Genomic DNA, 21,687 nt, shown 5'->3' with positions numbered 1-21,687 from the left:
CGCTACGCATATATTATATTCAAGACTCCAAGGCCTAACCGGGAAACGGGAAGGTTGCTGGACTCTTGTATCCATTAGACCCCACAGCCCTTACACCCCAATTAACATTATCTTTGGACAGTTTGAGCGACGCTGTGTTGCTGCGTCCAACTGGAACGACATGGGTCCAAAATGGCTCATGAGGATTCCTATACACGACTTCGTAACCCCCGTTCGCATGATCGTCCAGGGCCCAAGTCAGCGTGGAGTTGTTCGTGAGCGCACTCGTATTGATGGTGACATTCTTGGGCGTGCCAGGCGCGTTGGCCAGCGACCACAATCCCGCGCCGTTTACTCTCGCAACACGTGCTATGAAGTCAAAGTCGACGAATTCGATAAGATCACCGAATTGAGTGCCGTTTTCAACGCGAACGTCTTGATGCTGGTGGTTGAAATTCTCGTGAGGCTCGGTGAATCGGACTGCTGCTATTCCACGCTGAAGGAAGGGGACGTGATCTCCTGAGCGGAGGAATCGATCCTGGCGATATATCATTTGGACTAGAGATTAGTGATGGTAACATTAGTAGGCGGAAATGTTGAAAGATCTATGGTTGCTTAACTGGACATCCCGGTGGCATCATTCGTAGCAACTTCATGCACAAACCGGCCTAGCTGTCTTGCTGGCGAATCGTTCTCGCCACCGATGGATAGCCTTGTCGAGACTTGAGCGGGTGTTTCACTCGAGGGAACACCCTGCGCGAACATACGTATAACGAATGGGTCACGAGTGCCGTCGTCTGCAGTGGAGCTCCCCACGATATCGTTGTTCAGCATCCCCTGAACCTCAACTCCGGAGTCCACCAGCGTTTGCGCAAGGAAGTTTGAGCCAAACAAGCCCTGCTCTTCGCCCGCGACTGCAGCAAAAACGATGGTCGCAGCTGGCCGGTGAGAAGCCATGACCCTAGCGAGTTCCATGACGGTAGCGACACCGGATGCATCGTCATTCGCCCCAGGGGAATCGTTGACAAAATCCATGACATCCGTTCTGCGGGAATCGTAATGCCCTGAAATGACATACACGCGATTGGGCTCGGTTGAGCCTCGGAGAGTAGCCACGACGTCGCTGATGACGGTGTTAACGGGGATGCGGTTCGCCGGTACTTGGACGTAGCTAGGGACGGTCACGGTCATTCGCCCGTTCGAGGCTCTAGCAAATGACCGCATTTCTGAGGCGATCCAGTCTCTCGCGGCACCGATACCTCTGACGGGATCAGTCTGGTTGGAAAGGGTATGTCGTGTGCCAAACGAAACGAGTTTTTGGATAATGGATTCGATGCGTTTCGGATCAACACTACGAAGTATCTGTCGAAGTTCTGCGTCGGGAGCCTGCGGTACAAGAGCCTGACCTGGACCAGCTGGCCAAGTCTCTGCTATGACGCATTGTTCAGGAGGTATAGGCACTCGGGTGGTAAGCTTTTGGGAAGCGACTAAAGGGGAATCGACAGTGAGACCATTACAGGGCCAGAACACAGAGATTTCATACCATAATGGACCTCCCCGATGAGGATAGGTAGCCAGGGCAAGATCGCAAGGTGCAGGCGCATGGCAGATTAGGATGAGGATCATCGTGTCGTTGAATAGCCAGGGTCCTTTATACAGTCAAGACTCAAGAGTCGTGCAATCTCAGGTCAAGAGCACCTTATGGTTCGTATCATGTGGAGGCTCTTCTGGCGTCTGAGTAGACCGCAACTTACGATACCCAAGGAAATCCAAACAGAACCAGGAGTCAGCACGAAGACCAACTTCGGGGTAGATCATCCCACGACAGCGAAGGCCAGCGTGGCGGGGTGGATTCGCTGAAAAAATGGGGGGATAGAGAGGCCACTGCTGGTCATTTGGAGATATATCGAAGGAATTCACCACGATCGTCTGTCAGGAACATACGGAATGCCTCACGGAGGCTTTGCCACCTAAATGGGCACACCTCGGAGGGCAGAGTTTTAGAGATGGGATGAACGTGTCAGGTATGACCCGAGTAGTGTCGCAATATTGCTTTCCAGCGAGCAGTACTGTACATGATCGCACCGTTCATAGGATCTGGGAAGTTCAATTAAGTAAAAATAGAATGTCACTTGTGGGGGCCACACGCACCGCTGAAACCACTCCGACAGAGCCGGTCCGCAACATGCGTACCTCACTCCTCTTTCATGCCCTCGCAGTCGCGAGCAGCATCGCTGGCTCGCACGCTGCGCCATCTCCAGGCTGCTCGAGTGGGGGTGCTTTCGTCCCAGACTCGGTCGTCAACGTGACCGTCGGTGACGACCGCTACTATCTGGTGTACATCCCCGTCAACTACGACCCCGAGGAGCCAGCGCCGCTGGTCTTGTCCTTCCATGGCGGCTCGCGCATCGCGGAGCAGCAGCTCAATCTCGACAATCTCACTTCGAAGGCGTTCAATAAGGACTATATAGTCGCTTACCCCAATGGCGTTGACGTGAGTGCCTCATCCTTGGAGCAAGAGGATACTTGTCCTCCCCTTGAGAGCCCAAGGACTGATAGAGCAACAACTTACAGAAAACATGGTTCGGAGTTCCCGGCGTGACGACGGACGACGTCGGCTTTACGATGACCGTCATTGACGAGATCTCTGCAGCCTACTGCGTGGACACGGCACGCATCTTCGCGACGGGCAAGTCGCAGGGCGGCGGCTTCGTGGGCCAGCTGGCGTGCAACACGACAGCGTCGCAGCGCATCGCGGCATTCGCGCCCGTCTCAGCGGCCTTCTACGTCTCAGCGCCGGTGTTCGGCAACACGTGCAAGCCCGCGACAGTCCCGATCAAGCCGTGCGCGCCGGGCCGCGCTGACATCCCCATCCTCGACTTCCACGGCGGCGCGGACGGGACGATCAGCTACGGCGGGGGCCCGCGCAAGGGCGGCTGCCTGCCGACGATCCCGCACTGGGCGCAGACGTGGGCGGGCTACGACGGGCTGGGCGCGGCGAATGCATCGCGGCCGCTGACGGACGAGGGCGCAGTGCTGTACGAGTGGGGGTCCGCGGAGGGCAAGAGGGGGCTCGTCAGCCATGTCTTCTCGGGCCCGGACATCGACCACTCGTGGCCGTCGACGTTCAATAACCCCGATAACATCCTGCACAAGGACGGCCCGGCAAGCTTCAATGCAACGACGATGATCCTGGAGTTCTTTGAGAAGTATCCGCTGCCGGAGCGTAGCCAATAAGGTGGACGTGAAGGAGAAAATGTGCAATGTTTGGGGTATGCATCTGTGATTTGTATTCTGAAGTGTTATGCTCGAAAACAGGAGTTGGGAAGCCGGCAGAGAAGTGAACATCTTCTCAAGAAAGAGTTGAGGTTAGTAGTGGAGACAGTCGCTTCACTTGAAGCTCTCTCGACGTCACTCTCGATCAAGAGTGCCTGGACGGACATTTGGTTGAATCAAACAGGGACCCACAGCATGTAGGGAATATATTCCCGTTGTTCCTTCGCATCGCACTGCAACCAACTAAGCATCGGTGCTACAACATCAGTCCACTGCACCCTTGGAAATTCAGATCTACTCTTGAACATATTCTGTGCTCAATGGCAGTGCCTGCCTAACAAGTTACGACACTCTTCATATCAGGCCTTGATCACAGAGGAAGTAAACATGGCAGCGACGCCATATAGCACCGGCGCCGTTGCTGAGCGATGATCGTCAGAACGCGTGCCAAACAGACTTGCATGGTTCAGATACATATGATCATAACATGGCAAGTGAAGTAGGCGATGGAGTCGCTGAAGCAAAATCCGTAGAAAGAGATTCGGAAGTATTGATAATTGAATTAGTAGGCACTCGTTGAGGCTTGGTCGCTCCGACGCTCATGGAAGACTCGGAGCGCGAAGGCAATGAGTACGCTCCTTGTAAGATAAGATATACACCCATGGACTGGAGACAGATGCCCCTGAATCTCGGAAACGGCGGATAGTCAACGGGCGTCTATTGAGATCCATCCGGCCCGTGACAACCCGCGACGCACTGCAGCACTTTCAGCTCATGTTGAAACGACTGCTTGTGCTACGAGCATGGAAGCCTTCTCCGAGCCGCCTTTACAGTACCCGTGGCGTCTTGGATGCCTTGCATGACCGTGGACTTACATTTAGCGTAACGAGGTACGATGCTCGTCGTCGAGGGGGTGCTAACTGACGCTTGTTACACCACAGGCCCGACGAGCTGAAGCAGGCCATCCAGTCCGGTCCACGCGTCCTTTACTCTGGGATAGACCCCACCGCGGGCTCCTTTCATGCCGGGCATTTACTGCCACTGATGTGCATGCTACACTTTCAGCTTCATGGGCATCGCGTAATTCCTTTGGTGAGTTGTCAAGGTTCTATAGTAAAGACGCGCGGTGGAGATTGGAAACAATAGATTGGCGGCGCCACAGGCCTTATTGGAGACCCATCAGGAAGGACAACTGAAAGAGATCTGGCCGTTAAGCAAGAGGTTGAGGCCAACGTCGCGAGCTTGACCGAAGGTGTGAAGAGGTTTTTCGACTCTGCGAAGACATACGCGTCAAAACGAGTTACTTTGGATCTTGCAAAGTGGCAGGACGTAGAGGTAAAAAACAATATTCAATGGTACGAAGGCGTCAGCTTTCTGGACTTCCTGCGGAACGTGGGCGTTCACGCCCGGGTCAACACCATGATAAATAGAGAAAGGTATGCCTTCAACACTCTTCACCTACAGAATGTAATTCAACCCCACAAGCGTGCAAGCTCGTATGAACTCCCAACAGGGCATATCATTTACAGAATTCACGTACCAACTTCTCCAAGCCTACGACTTTTACCACTTGCACAAGTATCATGGCTGCTCTATTCAGCTTGGTGGGTCCGATCAGTGGGGGAATATCCTCGCTGGACTTGACCTCATCCAAAAGCTGGAGCCCGACCGTGTCAAGGGAGATGGCCGAGATGCGTTCGGGATAACAACACCCCTCTTGACAACATCATCTGGTGACAAATTCGGGAAGAGTGCAGGGAATGCCGTTTGGCTTGATCCACGAAAAACACCGCCATTTGATTTCTACCAAGTAAGCTAAAGTTCCTTACCTGCCGCTGGTGTACTCAACGGCATTCAGTTTTTCTACAATACCTCCGATGCAGACTCTGCCAGATACTTGAAGTTCTTTACCCTGCTCCCAGAGCAAGCGATCGAAGAGGCTATGGTCGAGCATAATGTGAGCATTTTATCACTAGGTCTAGCTCGAGCTAACAACGATGTTGCAGCGAGCTCCGGAGCAACGGATACAGCAGACGCTTCTTGCGAAGGAAGTAACGGAACTCGTTCACGGGGGTATGTGCTCGCAACCAAGCCGTTCGCCCTTCTTCTCTGATTTAGAACATTTCCGCAGAGGCCGGCGTCACCAGCGCTTTGCGCGTCACGGACTTGCTCTATTCTGCCGACCGCAAAAAGCTCAAGACGACTGATATTCTGAGCGCTATGAAAGAAGACCCGAGACTACGTGTCATAAGCCGCTCTGATCTCACCGAGACTTCCGTCGTAAAATTGGCAGCCGTTCACCGCCTGACTGATTCTGGATGTATGTCACTATCTTCACCCGCAACTTACGAGTCGTATTCAAACTCTGCCCCATGCAGCGCAAGCCAAGACGATGTGCAAAGCACGGGGTCTGTTCGTCAATGATGTAGTTTGGACAGATCTTCAAGGTACGCTGGCGTCGGACGACTTGATTGACGGTCGTGTTGCAGTGTTACGGGCTGGTAAACACAAGCACGTAGTCTTGGTGGCTCGGGATTGATAAAAGGTCAATAAATAAACCTTACAAGGTTACGTGGGCGCTCCATCTCATACGCTACCCCCGCCAGGAAAACCCTCTTTTGTGAACATTGAAGTACATGCCCAAGGCCTCCACTCCTTTTAAACTTTCTCGCTGGCATCTTCCTGCCTTCGCTTCCTCCAGTTCACCTTCAAGACAGAAGGCCACCACAACCTGGTCCATATGCTGGCGCTGGGGTCGTCGCTATGGTCCTTCGCTCGGAGCATCATGATGATGCAGATCGTGACCAGTGTGAGTGGGATTGTTGTCGCGAAATATCTCCCCAGGGTGCCCTGGGTATCCGGAACGATTTCCGAGATATTCATGCCGAACGCGGACTACATAGAGTAATGTATATCTCAGCTCGATGCAAATTTGTATATGAAGACTTCACTCACAGCTGCGAAGGAGGCAGGGAGATATACCATCGTCAGGTATGATATCTGCTTCATCACGGAGCTATCGCGGACAGTTGCGACAGTCATATCTTGCATACGCTTGCTGTCCGCCAAATTGACGGTGGCGAAGGCCTTTCCGAAGCACATTGATGTCAGTCGAACCCCCCATATCGCGAGTGTGGCGGCCTACCAAGTTCATGACATTCCCGAGCCTGTCATCATGCATACTCCTTCCTTTCTGAAGTCGTTCTATTTCAGCGAGAAGATGGTTGCACTCTTTAGCCATGAGCTGCTGGCTCTCCTCGCGCTGTTCTGCCGTGAGCTTGGATATTAAAGCGGGGTTAGGTGTGTCCATGACGAAACGGACAGATTTGCGGAAGTCCTCTAGTAAGGCTGAATAGTGTAGTAATGAGGCACGGACGATGTAGAGCTCTTGTGTAAGATCGGTGTCCGATGTGAACACACTAGCTTCCTGAAGATGTGAAGTAGAACGAACGTCAGTTAACAACTACAAATCGGTCGACATATGAGCTTACCAGCCAGCAGATATGTTGGAACAGGGTTTGCAGTGCCTCATCCCATGCATACAGCACATGCCAGAGCACGGCTAAGAGAACAAACGTCGGGTCGGGAGATTTCCTGAAGATTTTATTCCAGTATACGCTTTGACCAGCGTTGTAGACCCTGGAGTGGAGCTGTCGGCAAGACGTAGTTCGATATTGGGGTGGGGCATGGTAGGATATCAGTGTCGTATTTGGGCCATCTCGTACCATGTGGACGGAGAGGATGTCTGGCATAAGCACTTTGTTTACTGTGAAGTTGGTTACGGGTCGGACCAAAGTAGTTGGATCGACTAGATGATGCTTACCGGAGCGCAGCACCAACGGTGCTTGTGTATCAATGACATTCTTAACTGTATAAATAGTCAGCGCCATATACTTGTTCATGTAGACTGCGTACCTTCTAGTGGCGGTAGCTTCTTGATATATGAGTCGTAGTCCGCTGCAGGAGTCGGCACGTCGATGGGAGCTTTGATGCTTCGTATAAACATCAAAGTAATGGTGATGTCTGTCGAGAGTCAAGTCTTACAGGGGACGAATAGGAGTACATGGGGCTTACGATCCCGGACTCCATGTTGGAGATCTTCTTGGTACCGAGTAGGTATCCAATTCAGCGAAGACGAGAAGAAGAAAGGCTCGATATTATATCTGTTTGTCTTATCAGTAGCGGACACTAATATACAGAAAAACGAACCTAGTCCCAAGCATTTGCAGCACTGGTCCGGAGAGATTCTGTACAAACAAACCTCGAAGCCTAAGCTGTGACGGCCGCTATTGAAAGACAAAGAAGAAGAGTACATAAGCTTGGATACCGGTGACATATATCTTCACTCACCGGTTTGTTCATGAGCTCCCAAAATTCATCCCTTTCCAATTGGCGATCAAATATAGCATGCAATCTTCCATGCTGGAAATGCCCGTTTTCTGATACATCAAGGTGGCGGATAACACAAGGCGCTTCGGGCATGTCTTGTATCGCCTTTGTTATGCCACTCCTCTTGAGCTGTTCCGGCAACCAATTGGGAAACTGGCGTTGTGGATATCCTGTGTACCCAGGTGATGCACCCTCGGGCTCGGAGTCATCCAGCGAAGACTCTGAAGCGTCTGGGGAGTCTCGGGATCGGGGTGTTGCGAAGCCATTAGGAGAAGCCACCTTCGTAGCGTCGGTTTCGGAGTCAGAGTCAAGGTCCATCCACGGCCACGGACCCGAGGGTGCAGCATGCCTGCGAGCAGGGGAAGGTATTCTTGGAGGAAGAGCGGTCCAGTGAAATGCAGAGCGCGACATCTTATGTGAGTGGTAGAATAGGTAAGATGGGAAAGCAGAAGACTATCTCCTCGAAGCGAGTGAGCATTTGCGTTGGTACTGCTGGCGCTGTACTATGCTGGAGACTCGAATATATATTGTGATCACAGATAAAACAGTTATTCTTAGAGGATACTGACTTGGAGTGATGGTTGGAGTCTACAGACGCCGTGGTGCAGAGACTATACCATGTATCAGCTAGGTCGGCCGGCACCCCAGCGGCACATCACTCCAATGGAGCACATGCTGGCTTTAAGCTTCCAAAAGTTTTTTTATCTCATTCTGTACAAATTCATCGTCTGTGTTGTTGGATCCGTTACCAGCTGCGGACGGGTTCATATTGAGCAATGAGCGTTACGAGGCACCAACATGTGTGATCCTCACCGAAGTGGCCCCAAATCGAATCGATCACCGCTAACTTGGAGTTCTTCATGTGTGAAACCTCATATTCGTTATCCTCCGGCTACAAAGGACAGATGTGCTTAATAATCCGTAGGATGGACGGAGAATAATATCATACCGTGAAGTAAAGATCAGTCTTGGAGGGCATAATCAAACCTGTTGCTGTGATGGCGCTGAGGGCCTTCTCGAAATTGCCGTTATCTCGGACCAAGGAGATATCGCCGGTACTCCAGGTGTTCAACAAGGTCAAGAGATCGTTGGCATCCCATTTCGAGAGGAATCCGTGTTCCCATTGTTCCTTGAGAAATGCATCAAGGCTGGGATATCTGCAATAGAAACGACAGAAGCGACGATGAGTTTCGAGAAAGCGATTAGAGTTAGCCGACTGAAACTGACTTCCCGTCGTGAAGGTATTTATGTTCGCGGTACCACTGACAGCGACGTCAGCACACGTATAAACGTTATCAGTCGCCATTGAAACGCACGGTCTGGCCATAGGCCCAGGCGCTATAGACCCGCCCGAACGCCCGAAGACCGTGCTGAGGTGGACTCGAGTAATGTCCGTTGTCGAAGTCCTTGGATGCGACCAAAGCGGCTTTTGGTCCTTCGAGGAAACTGGGAAACGGAATTTTATCACGGTTAGTGGAATTGACTGGCGGGGAAGCGTACCATTTGTTGTGTGGGCTTGTTCTAGCTGAGCCGCATATAGACACGAATCTGGGTGTCGGCGGCTGTTAGATGGGATCTAAGATAATAGCGAGATTGCAGACTTGTCAACGTAGTCGGGGAAGACAACGGGCCAGTAGTAGGCCTATATTTGATAAGTGGTGCTGTTAGTAGGCGCGTGTTGCGATCACCAAAACGTTATACCTGCTGGGCGCCCATGGAGAAGCCCATGGCACACAGAATATGTTTGATACCAAGTTCCTTCGTCAATACGGCATACTGCGCGCGGCTGAGAAAGTATCATCAGTAGGGTTCTTTCCAGACCGGAGTGATTACTTACATGTTGTCCTCGTAAGATACTTCGGGGAAGTACGGTCCGTTGTAGGGAGAGGGCTAGATATCTATGAGCCTCGGGCGCGCATTATGAAGCGAAGGGACCAACTGTATTGGATGGGGAGGACGACTATTTGCAGGCGGGTATTATATAGTACTGCATCACGCATCATGGTTTGAGTTATAAGGTGGTGCGCTTACTTCTCCATTGGAAAAGAGGGCGAAGGTGACGACGTAGTATTTCCTCGGATCAAGGACCTATAATGGAGTCGAGTGACGCTGATGGTACGTATACTAAGTCAGCGGACCAACCTTGTCTTCGCCAATCATCCATAATTGACCTAAGGTTGCACAGTTCAGCAGGCTTTACGCAGTCATCAGTGAGGGCTCGAACTGTCTAGCTTTGCGCCATAGCAGGTAGGAAACACGATGCAAGGGTTTTGTGGGTCGCCATAAGTCCTGTACGCTGTAATAGCATCTGGGAGCACGCCGCCCTTGACGCGAAGACGACCATGGTGGTAATACTGAGTCTCGGAGCCTAAGGGAGCAGACATGGTGGGTTATGCCAGAGGATCGATGTACGACCAAGCTGATAGATAACCCTGCTGTAGTTCACATCATGCGCTTCGGCAATGCAGGGCCACCCAGTTCCCCGGTGTGCGTGAAGGTTGGGTGTGAATAGAACCAACCGCCAGCACGGTTGCCGCGGGAGAAATATGAGATGGCGCTGTGGCGCTGCGAGAGGCATATCAGCGTACTCAAACGACGAGCGGCGAGAATTCCCAAATGATCCCAGTATTTAGCGAAGAATTTGGGTCCTGATGGTTGCGTTCCAAGCTGTAAATAGCGACGAGCGCCAGCGTATCTACAAATCACGTGTGTAATCTCGGAGATCGCCGATGAGAGAGAACTGTAACAGTTTTTTCAGATAAGGTTCGAAGTCCAACCGCTTGTTCCCGACACTACTGTTTCCCTTTCCCCCTCGTATAGCGACCTCGACCGACCGACTAACGACGACGCAAGCATGGGCTGTGAGTACCTCAAATTTCCTGACCTCCCGATCGTACCATCCTCAACGTTCTCCACGATGCGCAGCCAACAAACCTCGCGGTCTCCAAGCCGCCCGCAAACTTCGAACTGACCGCCGCCTGAACCGCTGGGTCCGTATCTTCTCTTCATCGTGATGCCTGGCTGCGCGAGTGGGGTTGGGAGCAAGTTGGCTGACGGGTCTTGGGGTATTTTAGGCGGATAAAGCTTACAAAAAGCGAGCCCTTGGCAACATCTACAAGACCTCTCCCACTGGTGGTTCCTCCCACGCAAAGGGGATCGTCCTCGAGAAAGTCGGTGTCGAGGCCAAGCAACCGAATTCCGCCATCCGCAAGTGCGTCCGTGTGCAGCTCATCAAGAACGGCAAGAAGGTCACTGCCTTCGTACCCGTGAGTATTCACTAACTCCCTCACACCCAATCACCATCGGAGTATTTGATTTCCTGCAACGGGGTTGTTCGGATGAGGGAGGCTCTCTAAATCGTTGGGAACACTTATCTGACGGAACTACGCTTACTTAGAATGATGGCTGCCTCAACTTCGTCGACGAGAATGACGAAGTCCTTATCTCTGGCTTCGGCCGAAGCGGCAAGGCTAAGGGTGATATTCCTGGTGTCCGATTCAAGGTCGTGAAGGTCTCTGGTGTTGGTCTCCTCGCTCTGTGGAAGGAGAAGAAGGTGCGTTCCTATATTCTCGGTTCCACGTTGCAAACTCATTCTCTTCACAGGAAAAGCCAAGATCGTAAAATGTTTATATTCTGGGTTGGCGTCTTGTATCTCTCACCGAATCATCCTTATGCAACAACATGTCGTATATTGCCTGCTGCAAACCACAGGCTCCCCTCTATGTCTTCCGCCGAATATGATATGCCTTCCTCATAGCGTACCTCAGCTCGATGGACTGATGTGTTTCTGTCTCCGACACCCAATGTAGCCTTTCCCTTGTGCGAATGACTTGATGCATGTACAATCTGTCAAGGACTAAGCCACTAAGCCACGTCCGCCAATAGGGAGCATTTGGGGAGGATATAATGTCATAAGGAACATCCATGGAGAAGTGGGAATAAGGTGGGGGTTGTACGTTATTAATATCATAGATTCGTCGGTATTCCTTGACTTTCTAAGTATCTTCTTAGATCCCTGAGTAGCTCTATCTGCTCCTGCACCGTTAAACCACTGGCAATCGTTTGCAATACGCTGCCGACAGTAACGTGGTGCACCCTCACCAGACTGCTGTAGTACACGTAGGTGAAGATGCCCATCAGGAACCTAGGCACGAAATCAGTACCGATGTCACGTCAGGAGAAGGAGGAATAGAGGGGCTTGAACTCAGTGCACGCAAGGGCGCAGCAGAAGGCCAAGGGAAAGGCACAGAAGTAAAGATACGCACTGGCAGTCCATTCGGTCGGTCATCCCACCATGGCCAGGAATGCTATCCCCAAAGTCCTTGACGTCGAACGCACGCTTGAACCCCGAAGCAAAGAAGCCGCCAAACGGCGCGACCAGCGAGGCGAAGCACGACATGACGAGGAGGTGGAATTGATATGGCGCGTAAGGGATCGTAGTGAGTTGCCATCCGAGCTATCCGACAGGCACGAGGAAGGTCATTTCCGTGCCGTACAACGATTATCAATGATGAACTTACAGCATTCGAAAGGATGGCCGCTACTGGCCGCCAAATCTCCCACTCCTTCCAGACGAATACGGGATTCGGGACGCACGACACCGAGCTCCACGCGCTGACGCCGAGATTATGGACGGGGCATATCATGTAGTCAAACCGCATGAAGTAAGTCCCCCATATAACGCCGAACACCATAGTGCTGAAGAACGCCCCCACGAACCCTTCCACCGTCTTCTTCGGGGAGAGAGCGATGAGTGGGGTATGGCCAATCGTGATACCCCAGATATAAGCGAAGACGTCATTACAGATGACTAGTGAAGCCGGGACCCAGAACCAAATCAGACCTTCAAGGATATTGTTGACAATGAAGTGGCTGTACGGCACATTGTCAACAAAGTCAAGCGAGGCGGGGGCGCACACTCACCTAGAGACTACCAGCATCATCAAGCTCATGTGTACCCAACAGAACATGCCGAACTGTTGTTTGAGGTACCCTTTCTTCAGCGACATGACAAAGCCCATAAACCCGATCGTATATAGCGAAAAGCTGATAAAGCGATGGTTCGTAGCGAACGGTGTGAGTTGGGCGTCTGCAAAAACAACATGCTGGTAAGGGAGGTATCCATGAGTAAAGCTGATATTCGCAATACTACACTGAGGTGCGTACGTACTTTAAAATAATATATTATACTTTCCCCATAGAGGAAGTAGTTCGTGACCGCGAAGAAGTACCAGTTCAAAGTCTTGCGCCATGGGTCCTTCGCCTTTGCGCTTTTGGACTTGTGGCCAGCGGCTTGAGCCGATGGAAGGCTGAACAAGGCAGTGACCTCTCGGTATGCCACTGTTTGGCATATCAGGACAAGTACGATCATATAGGCATGCCCGAGTAGGAGGAGACCTAAATCATACCATAAGGCACACATCCGTAATGAAAACGAGGGACATACTGAGGAAACCTCCGATCATTATAAACGTCCAGAGGGTGCGAGTGATAAAACCCTGGCGCTTTTTGACCGCTTCGACGTCAGGAGGCGCTGACTTGACCTCTATTACTGAAGGCATAGACACTACTTGCTCAAGACTAGGCGCTTGCGGCTCTGCTTTTGGTACTGGTGGGGTCAGGTTTTGCTCTACCGGGAGTGCAGGCTCTGGTCGCGAGTGTATTTGTTCAGAGACATGAATAGGTGGAGAAACTTCAGGATTTTGGGCAACGGGTAGTTCGGGTAGTGGAGGGTCGAGTTCCTCTGGTTCCGGCGGCGCACCAAGCTGACTTTCCGTAGGTATTGGGAGTTCTTGTGGCTTTTGCTGTTCCACTGGAGCCTTCTCTGGCTCAGACGCGACAGCCTCTTGCTCGCGGCGCGCTCTCGAAGCAGCCTTTTGTTCGAGTTTCTTCTGTATACGAGCAGCCTTCTGAGCTCGCTTTATGGCAGACTTTGTCGGCTTTGAGGGGTCAGACTCGCTGATGAAATATTCAATGGTCGGACAAATGGAGCGTCAGCGGGTTACGACACCTTTCCGGCTGGGTGGGTTCATCAACAACCTCTTCCTCTTCCTCCTCACCAGATTCAACGTCGAGATGCTGGAAAAGGGATTTTGACGCGAGCGCAGGACGTGAGTTGAGCATCGTGAACGAAAACAGAGAGTAACTTCGAGTGAGTACTCCGAGCACGTACGTCGTATTTATGCACGTGACATATGGGCGCCTATGGCCACCCCTGTGATTGTGTTAGTGCTTCTTTTGAGTGCATTGGATTCAGTTCAGCAACTACGTTCGCGGCAAGAAAATAACTGGACGGTGACCTTTCATATTTACCGAGTAAAAGAACCGAAAGAGTCTAATTTCATTGTAGATGGTCGTGTATTTTCCTCGATGAATCATGTCGTCGAACCAATCATGCATCATGCCACAGGGCTGTTCAGCGGAACATTGATCGTCTGAGCAGGCGAACTGGCAGTCGTCAATTCCTGGATGCAGATTGCCCGTGCCACGGCGCCACCCAGGGCGCAGGGACTCAAGAAGTCAAGGACAGACATCATGCTCAACCTTGTCATCTCGACTTAACTTCTTGCATGAACACCTGGCTTCATACATAAGCACATCGCAACCAGAATGCTGGCTGTACCAGGTCCTCCCCCAACGTCGCTCATTACCCTATGTCTGCGTACTCCTCAAGTGAAGAGTGGAGCCAGGCCTGCTCCTTCGACAGAGACATGGAGAAGTCCCCCTCGTCCTCAGATCTCACTCTACTCGACTCTTTCACGATCACCTTGGCCGATTTTCAAGACCCCAATACTGAGAAAGAAGATGCTATGACCGCGTTCCTTGGTACGGTCTTACATCGATCATCACTGAGATATACTAAGTGGGATCCAGAGGACGACTCGCCATATCCGGAGGTTCGTTCAGCAGTCGCCAACACCGACGATCCCTCAATACCGTCATCAACAATACGAGCTTGGGTCATTGGTAATATTCCGTCAAGTCTTCCAAATAATCGATGCTGACGTTCGTGTCTTAGGCTTATTATTCGCCGTCGTTATGCCTGGCTTGAATCAATTCTTTTATTTCCGTTACCCTTCGGTGACGGTTGGAGGCGTATGTGACTCACCGTATACGCTGTTCCATGATCTTAACCGAGCCTCAGATCGTCGCACAATTACTGTCGTTTCCCATCGGACGAGCCTGGGCCAAAGTCATGCCCAATGTAACAATACTCGGTGTCCCGTTGAACCCCGGACCCTTCACGATCAAAGAACATGTACGGATGTTTCGATGTCGCTATCCTATGCAAGACTAATACGTTCTTTCATAGGTACTCATTACTATCATGGTATGTACAATCTGATGAGGTTATGGACCATGTTTACATATCTTTCTTATAGGGCTCAGTGGCTTCAGGTTCTGCTTATGCAACCGATATCGTCGCTGTGCAGCGCGTATATTACAAGCAAGTCTACGATTTCGGCTACGAGTGGATGATCGTTATGTCTACCCAACTCATCGGCTTCTCCATGGGTGGTATCGCTCGTCGTTTTCTCGTTCAGCCATCCTCCATGATCTGGCCTTCGAATTTGGTCACATGTGCCCTCTTCAATACCCTGCACTCGTCCTCATATGCCGGTATCGGCGATCGAGGCGGCATTACTCGAGAGCGATTCTTCTTCATCTGCTTTGTTTGCTCTGCCGTCTGGTACATCGTCCCAGGCTACTTGTTCCAAGCACTCAGCTACTTCTCCTGGGTATGCTGGATCGCCCCTGAGAACGTCGTCGTAAACCAGCTCTTCGGGTACCAACATGGATTGGGCATGAGTCTCATAACCTTCGATTGGGCTCAGATCTCGTACATCGGATCACCCCTCGCTACTCCTTGGTGGGCCGAAGCCAATATCGCTGCGGGTTTCGTGTTTTTCTTCTGGATCATCACTCCTATCCTTCACTACACCAATGTCTGGGACAGCAAATTCTTCCCTGTGTCCTCCCGCAGCTCCTACGATAACACCGGTGCCGCATACAACGTGTCAAGAATCATCAATCCAGACTTGAGCTTCAACCAGACTGCGTATAACGATTATAGCCCTCTATACTTGTCGACGACGTTTGCGATGTCATATGGCCTTTCCTTTGCCAGTATAACGGCCATCTTGACACACGCATTCCTCTATTTCCGCAAGCAAATCTGGTCACAAGCTCGCCGCGCTATGCACGAGCAACCCGATATACACGCAAGGCTGATGTCCAAATATCAGCAAGGTACGCATAGGGATTCATTGAATGTCCACGCCCCATACTAACACTTATTTGCAGTCCCAGACTGGTGGTACATGTGCATCTTCGGTACTTTTCTCCCACTTCTACAGGACTCTTCTGTTATACTTAATTTCGCTTTTCTAGTGTCCTTATTCACACTCGGCGTCACTGGCATCTCCATATGGCCTATCGACTTCCCTGTACCTTGGGTGAGTAGCTGAATTCATCTCCAGAAAATTTACCAACCACGTTTTGTTTGCTTAGTTCATCCTATCGCTTGTTGTGGGTGAGTTGTTACGTTCCAGCTCCACATCTTCCTAGATCATAACTTTGTGGGCGTTCTGCTCTGTAGCATTCCTCTATGTTATACCCGTTGGAATGATACAAGCCATAACTAATCAGCAAGTCGGCCTGAATGTCATTACGGAACTTATTATCGGGTATGGGCTACCAGGTCGGCCCGTCGCAATGATGATGTTCAAGACTTGGGGGTACATCACGATGGCACAAGGTATGGGGTTACACTTGCCTTTCTGCCTTTATGACATGACCGACCCACCGCTCCATGCAGCCCTGACATTTACGTCCGACTTCAAATTGGGACACTACATGAAAATCCCACCTCGTGCCATGTTCTGGGCTCAGGTGATCGCCACAATCATTGCGGGGACTGTGCAACTAGGTGTCCAGCAATGGATGTTCAGCAACATACCAGATATGTGTCAGAAGGGACAGTCTAGCGGATTCATCTGTCCTTCCACGGAAACATTCTACACGGCAAGTGTGGTATGGGGTGTCATTGGTCCAGCACGGCAGTTCTCGCAAGGCCAAATTTACTACGGTGAGCTGTATACCGCACGTCCTGGTTGCTATGTTTTTCTAACTCAGTTCTACGCGCAGGTTTGGTGTTCTTCTTCCTCGGCGGTGCTATCTGTCCGGCAATTGTGTACTTCTATACCAGGAAATACCCCAATAGCTTTGTCCGAAACCTCAAGTATGACGCAACTTCTTACAATGTGTCTATACAGCCCTGACCCTGGTTACAGTTTTCCGGTCATCTTCTCTGGTACGGCAGCCATTCCTCCTGCCACTGCGGTCAACTATGTACCATGGGCGATCATTGGGTTCATCTTCCAATTCGTTATCCGGCGAAGGCACTTCTCTTGGTGGGCGAAGTACAACTACGTCTTATCGGCTGCGCTGGACGCTGGCGTGGCCATCGGCGCGCTGTTTGTATTCTTCGCGTAAGTGCTGTCTTCGTCTTCTGGAAGCGCGTCTCATAATTCCGGGTTCAGGCTTCAATTCCCTGCGAATGGTAGTATAGGCGCAGACAATATACAGCAATGGTGGGGAAACACAGGTGTGTGTCATTAGTTGCCATATAATCCGTTCCTAGATGCTCATGCCGGCGTTGTACAGTCTTCATGAACACCGCCGATGCGCTTGGCACAACCCTGATGACGGTCCCTGCTGGCGAACATATAGGGTGAGCAAAGTTGCTTCCTTCTTGTTCCCCGCCTTGCTGAACCTGGCGTTAATAGACCTCGGACTTGGGCGTAAATCCCCTTACCGACGTATTCCTCTAGAAAATATTCCTAATCAGCCCGAAACTGTATCAATTCAACTGTATTCTTGACAGCGCCACATTCGTTCCACTCGCTCCTTTGTTTCCTTTAGTGTTCCTTGAGGACATTGTCTACTACATCTTGGATACTTGTGTATCTTTACCAGTTGTTTCATCTTTGTATGGCTACCTCTTTCTGGGATTTATCTTCCTCTCATTCATTTGTATCACAGTATGTATTCCTATGGATTAGATTGTACTTTGTGTGCGTCTAGGCCAGCCGGTTCACTGAGCCTACGGTGCTTTCATGCGTCATTAAACCTTCACTCTTATCATGCATAAAAAAGCTTGTAGAGTCCCATGATAAAAGTAAAGCTGCCCCGGAGAGACTTGAACTCTCGATCTTCCGATGTCGTTCGCAATGGACAAATTAACAGTCGGACGCCGTAACCAACTAAGCCACGGGGCACGCAGTACTTGTTATATATACGAGGTATATAGATTGAAGACTTGGATTCGTTCTAGCTGTGGAACTAATAAAATATTGTTGGGATTACACAACATTCGTACATGCATTGTAGTGAGAGGGGCGGTTAGCGTCCATGCAACATAAAAACCATCTAAGTCAACGGTCACAGTAATATATCAGAACTTCCAGTCCTCAGAGACATCCATGGCCCAAGGGACTAAACAGAGTTAAGCGACCGTCTAGACCGAACTAAGTCACAGGAGGGACGTACACTTTGTGAGGAGGGTCTTGGAGAAGATCTTCTCTATAGGCACGTCGTGTGTCCGGCACCAGGCAGCAGTGATGCTACAAGCGAGCCGATTCAGATATTATGCGGAACGTGTTAAACAAGCACATACCGTGGATCCAAGTAATTGATTTTACTAACAAAGTGTTAGTTGGCATGCTAAAGACGAGAGCCAGAAATCTACCTTGTGCCGAGGGCTACTTCCTTACCGGCATCCCTATCCACCATTTGAAGCTTGAATGCCTTGATCTTGCTATCCAACTTCGATATCGCCTCCTCGATCTTCTCTGGGGCCCGGTCCCGCTTCAGAGCTGCCGCCTTCGTGCCACGTTCCTCTGCCAAGCGGTTAAATTCATCCTCGATGGCCTGAATCCGCTCAGCTAGCGTAGACTTGTTCTGGGGTTTCTTGCCCTCCTCCTCCAGCTTTTCGTTCTCCTTGGCGAACTTCTTTTCAATCTTTTCGATCTCTTTGGCCTTCAATGAATCCTCCCATTCTTCAACAAAATCGTCGTCTACGTCAGACTCGTCCGCCTTATATCGTTCGTCCTTCTTGTACGCGGAATCGATAGAGAACAAAGCATGCCGTAGTTTCATGCGGTCATATTTGAACCCACGCAACTAGACGTGTGCGTTAGCGAGGGACATCAGTAATGTTTGTAAAAGACCACTTACCCGTTGCCGCATTTTCTCCATTGACTGATCATGGGTCTTCGGGGCGCTACGTTGATGGTTACAAAGGATGGCGACTTGACGATTAGCATCGTTGTACGCATTCAGCTTTTCTTGCAGAGTTTTGTCCTCGAGAGAGTTTTCGTCGAGCAGACGTTGGAACGTGCTGGATGCATTGAACGTACGGAACACCTTGGCAGTGAGCCCCTTCATCTCCGAATTCAAGTGTTTGTTGAGGGATCCCGTCTAACTTGGATGTCAGCAGCCGTGCTCAGATCCCAACATAACGTCCTTACAGTCACACGGTCAAAAAGGTTATCCTCATCCTCTTTATTCTCCTTGAATATGCGGACGTTCTTGAAAACTTGCGCGTCCACAGGCACTCTATTATAGTACCGAATAGAGTCTTTACCCAGGAAATCGAAAACAATGAAATTCGGGGCTTCCAACGTCACATGCTCGCACCGTAGAGAACAACAGCCAACGGTGTCTGCCTCGTCTTCGCCCTTTTCGTTTCCGGCACGAAGCGCGAGCTTGTCTATGAAATACATGGCCGTTGCGCGTTGTCGGTCAGCCATGACCTTGGAACGTAGATCGGATTGATAATTTAACCTGATGCGATCGACATGGTTCTAGGGACAAGATGAGCATGGCGAAATTGAATCTAAACGTGGTATCACCTTCAGCTCGCGGGCTTTCTCAAATTTGTTCATGTCGCTTTGCCCTTTCAACGAACTCCCAGCAGCCAAGAAGACATATTTGTGATTGTAGTTGACATTCTCCGTCCAGGTAGCCAACCAAGTAACCGTCTTATCATGCTGAATGCGCTTCCATTCGCCAGGTACGTTGGGTACCGGTGTCGGCGCATCTTTTCCGATGTTAATCGTGATATCCTCCGGACGTACACGAAACTAGAGTCTGTTAAGCCGGGGTAAAATGACCTTGTTGAAGTACGCACCTTGAGACAACCCTTTTTCGGATGCTCGCCACGACCGCGAAAGAGACCAGGTGGTTCAACGCGAAAGTTCCCAACTTTCTCTTTACGGCCGTCTAGAAGACAGGTCGTATAGATGGCCTCTGACTCGTCTCTCTTTCTTTTGAGTTCTTTCCGTTCAGCCGCAGTGAGTTGCTTCTTCTTAGCTTTCTCGCTCTCAAAGTACTCGAACATCGGACGCCAGTCGCAGAGGTCGAAATCAGTGATCTTGATGCCATTGCGTGGAGGATGTTTTTCGAGGACCTTCTTGAAGTCCTCAAAGAAATTCTTGTTAAAAACTGCGTCCCGAGCGTGATCTGTCTCTATCATGGCGGCATAGAAGCCAGCCACCTCTTCTGCCCCAGGGGATAGATCGACTTCCCGCCCTATGCAGTTCTGTCAGCCATCGTTACGCGTAGGATAAACAAAACTAGCGACACCTTTGTATTTCATTTTCACGTTCGACGGCAGTGGTTCATACGGAGGGGGGAATAAGACTCCATTATGCTCGAGCGTTTGCCACTTAATAGTTCCGTCGCCGTTAGGATCTTGCTCCCACCATCTGAATACTTCCTCCTCCTCTTCATCCTCCTTTTTCCCCTTTTTCCCTTTCGTCGGTGAACCATTCTCCTCTGTGTCCTTCTTCTTGCTTGCCCTCTTCTTAGGCTTAGGGAGTTCGTCGCCTGATTCGGGCTCAGCCTTAGGCTGCTTCTTGGCTCGCGGCTTCTTCGCCGGTTTCTTCGCGTTAGCGTTGGCGTCCTCCCCATCTGACGCGCCGTCTGCACTCTCAGCTTTCACTTTGCCCTTGCCCTTGGCTACCTTCTTCGGAGGCTTCTCGTCCTCTAACACGGATTCGTCGGGTTCCTGCTTCTTAACCTTCTTCCGAGGTGGCCGTTTGGTGGGTTTCTTTGGCGTGTCATCACCATAATCGTCATCGGCATCACTGTCTTTGGCCGCCCCGTTGGTGGCCTTCTTACGACCATTGACCGCAGACTTGGAAACGGTGGTGGCCGCAGTTGCGCCAGGTATAGGAACTGCGGCAGTGCGTGGTTTAGCGGGCGACGAAGCCAGAGGAGTGTCATCGTCGCTTGACGACTCAGCGTACATCGGCTTCTTGCGCTTCGCCGAGCGTGGTTCTGGTGTCAGAATCGATTCCGACTTATCACGTATTGATTGAGACTAAGTACCGTTGTCAACTATATATATGCCAACCTTAGGAAACACTATGAAAGACATACAAGCGGCATATCATCCTCGCTCATCGACGAGTCTGATTCAACGTGTCCATTAGACCTCCCGTTGGCCACTGTCGAACCATTAGCCGTAGGTTTGTTGGCGACGAGCGGCTGATCATCGTCAGACATCATGGCGGAGTCCTCTCGAGACATTTGGTGTTCCCAGAGCGATTATATTATTTGAGTGGGTAGAAGGGCGGTGGATACTTCAATAAATAGGCCCGCTTGATGCTGGAGGTGGGAGGAAAGGTTGGTGGGACTTGACAGCGGGCTTGCGATTCTGATGGCGGTTATTTGTTAAGTTCCTCGGGGCCTGCCCTCGAGCAGTCACATGACCTCTAGCCATAGTAAGCTCCCGCTGTAGCTCCCTCTGTTAGAACGCCCGACATTGAACCATTTAGCTGTAGCAGGTGCGGTAGCAGCATGCCGTGCTCCGAGTATACATGCTGACTTGCCTTGGATCCAGGAAATGGCTAACCTACCACTATTCCGCGACCCCTGGGCCAAACGGGAGGCCTGGCGCAAGCACCCGGTCTTCTCGAATCGTGCAATGTTCGCAAACTTGTTCCCTGGTTTCGGAATCGCTGTAGTCGCATTCAC

At 50.9% G+C, this 21,687-nt stretch overlaps 9 protein-coding genes and 1 non-coding gene across 10 annotated transcripts; 4 read left to right on the top strand and 6 right to left on the bottom strand.

The window, feature by feature from the left end:
* Positions 1–34: 34 nt before the first annotated feature.
* Positions 35–1,583, bottom strand: PC9H_007890 (uncharacterized protein; the record flags this gene model as incomplete). Its single annotated transcript, XM_036777413.1, has 3 exons — positions 35–537; positions 600–1,466; positions 1,523–1,583. 3 exons carry the CDS (start codon positions 1,581–1,583, stop codon positions 35–37), a joined length of 1,431 nt encoding a protein of 476 aa, XP_036631033.1.
* A 521-nt stretch (positions 1,584–2,104) lies between these two features.
* PC9H_007889 (uncharacterized protein) lies at positions 2,105–3,216 on the top strand (the record flags this gene model as incomplete). Its single annotated transcript, XM_036777412.1, has 2 exons — positions 2,105–2,473; positions 2,554–3,216. The coding sequence occupies 2 exons, from the start codon at positions 2,105–2,107 to the stop codon at positions 3,214–3,216; spliced, it is 1,032 nt and encodes a 343-aa protein (XP_036631032.1).
* Positions 3,217–4,029: 813 nt separating this feature from the next.
* On the top strand, positions 4,030–5,794 carry MSY1 (tyrosyl-tRNA synthetase; the record flags this gene model as incomplete). The annotated part of the gene is made up of 8 exons (XM_036777411.1): positions 4,030–4,145; positions 4,197–4,347; positions 4,402–4,691; positions 4,741–5,065; positions 5,114–5,212; positions 5,262–5,328; positions 5,387–5,575; positions 5,634–5,794. The coding sequence occupies 8 exons, from the start codon at positions 4,030–4,032 to the stop codon at positions 5,792–5,794; spliced, it is 1,398 nt and encodes a 465-aa protein (XP_036631031.1).
* A 119-nt stretch (positions 5,795–5,913) lies between these two features.
* On the bottom strand, positions 5,914–8,055 carry PC9H_007887 (uncharacterized protein; the record flags this gene model as incomplete). The annotated part of the gene is made up of 8 exons (XM_036777410.1): positions 5,914–6,150; positions 6,211–6,342; positions 6,401–6,682; positions 6,747–7,123; positions 7,171–7,278; positions 7,330–7,418; positions 7,465–7,541; positions 7,606–8,055. 8 exons carry the CDS (start codon positions 8,053–8,055, stop codon positions 5,914–5,916), a joined length of 1,752 nt encoding a protein of 583 aa, XP_036631030.1.
* A 270-nt stretch (positions 8,056–8,325) lies between these two features.
* Positions 8,326–10,028, bottom strand: PC9H_007886 (uncharacterized protein; the record flags this gene model as incomplete). Its single annotated transcript, XM_036777409.1, has 12 exons — positions 8,326–8,396; positions 8,458–8,536; positions 8,594–8,801; positions 8,872–8,906; positions 8,961–9,192; positions 9,246–9,286; positions 9,346–9,430; positions 9,482–9,534; positions 9,584–9,604; positions 9,676–9,732; positions 9,787–9,815; positions 9,869–10,028. The coding sequence occupies 12 exons, from the start codon at positions 10,026–10,028 to the stop codon at positions 8,326–8,328; spliced, it is 1,071 nt and encodes a 356-aa protein (XP_036631029.1).
* A 470-nt stretch (positions 10,029–10,498) lies between these two features.
* RPS23 (40S ribosomal protein S23) lies at positions 10,499–11,265 on the top strand (the record flags this gene model as incomplete). Its single annotated transcript, XM_036777408.1, has 5 exons — positions 10,499–10,505; positions 10,570–10,634; positions 10,719–10,910; positions 11,042–11,197; positions 11,248–11,265. 5 exons carry the CDS (start codon positions 10,499–10,501, stop codon positions 11,263–11,265), a joined length of 438 nt encoding a protein of 145 aa, XP_036631028.1.
* A 345-nt stretch (positions 11,266–11,610) lies between these two features.
* Positions 11,611–13,767, bottom strand: PC9H_007884 (uncharacterized protein; the record flags this gene model as incomplete). Its single annotated transcript, XM_036777407.1, has 7 exons — positions 11,611–11,788; positions 11,910–12,100; positions 12,165–12,516; positions 12,568–12,749; positions 12,815–13,041; positions 13,091–13,602; positions 13,655–13,767. 7 exons carry the CDS (start codon positions 13,765–13,767, stop codon positions 11,611–11,613), a joined length of 1,755 nt encoding a protein of 584 aa, XP_036631027.1.
* Positions 13,768–14,297: 530 nt separating this feature from the next.
* PC9H_007883 (uncharacterized protein) lies at positions 14,298–17,451 on the top strand (the record flags this gene model as incomplete). The annotated part of the gene is made up of 16 exons (XM_036777406.1): positions 14,298–14,469; positions 14,518–14,610; positions 14,663–14,739; positions 14,789–14,902; positions 14,957–14,974; positions 15,027–15,894; positions 15,949–15,978; positions 16,036–16,100; positions 16,156–16,177; positions 16,244–16,402; positions 16,463–16,732; positions 16,792–16,885; positions 16,938–17,135; positions 17,187–17,251; positions 17,311–17,377; positions 17,433–17,451. 16 exons carry the CDS (start codon positions 14,298–14,300, stop codon positions 17,449–17,451), a joined length of 2,331 nt encoding a protein of 776 aa, XP_036631026.1.
* Positions 17,452–17,830: 379 nt separating this feature from the next.
* On the bottom strand, positions 17,831–17,924 carry PC9H_007882. Its single transcript has one exon. It is a non-coding gene; the product is annotated as a tRNA-Asn (tRNA).
* Positions 17,925–18,100: 176 nt separating this feature from the next.
* On the bottom strand, positions 18,101–21,240 carry TOP1 (DNA topoisomerase 1; the record flags this gene model as incomplete). The annotated part of the gene is made up of 11 exons (XM_036777405.1): positions 18,101–18,141; positions 18,196–18,269; positions 18,323–18,346; positions 18,395–18,828; positions 18,883–19,125; positions 19,176–19,511; positions 19,560–19,790; positions 19,838–20,238; positions 20,293–20,845; positions 20,888–21,031; positions 21,091–21,240. The coding sequence occupies 11 exons, from the start codon at positions 21,238–21,240 to the stop codon at positions 18,101–18,103; spliced, it is 2,631 nt and encodes an 876-aa protein (XP_036631025.1).
* Between the last annotated feature and the right edge of the window lie 447 nt (positions 21,241–21,687).

This window comes from Pleurotus ostreatus, assembly GCF_014466165.1.
Source record: "Pleurotus ostreatus strain PC9 chromosome Unknown scaffold_5, whole genome shotgun sequence".
NCBI classification, from domain to species: Eukaryota; Fungi; Basidiomycota; class Agaricomycetes; order Agaricales; family Pleurotaceae; genus Pleurotus; species Pleurotus ostreatus.
This window is presented reverse-complemented; position numbering and strand designations above follow the sequence as displayed.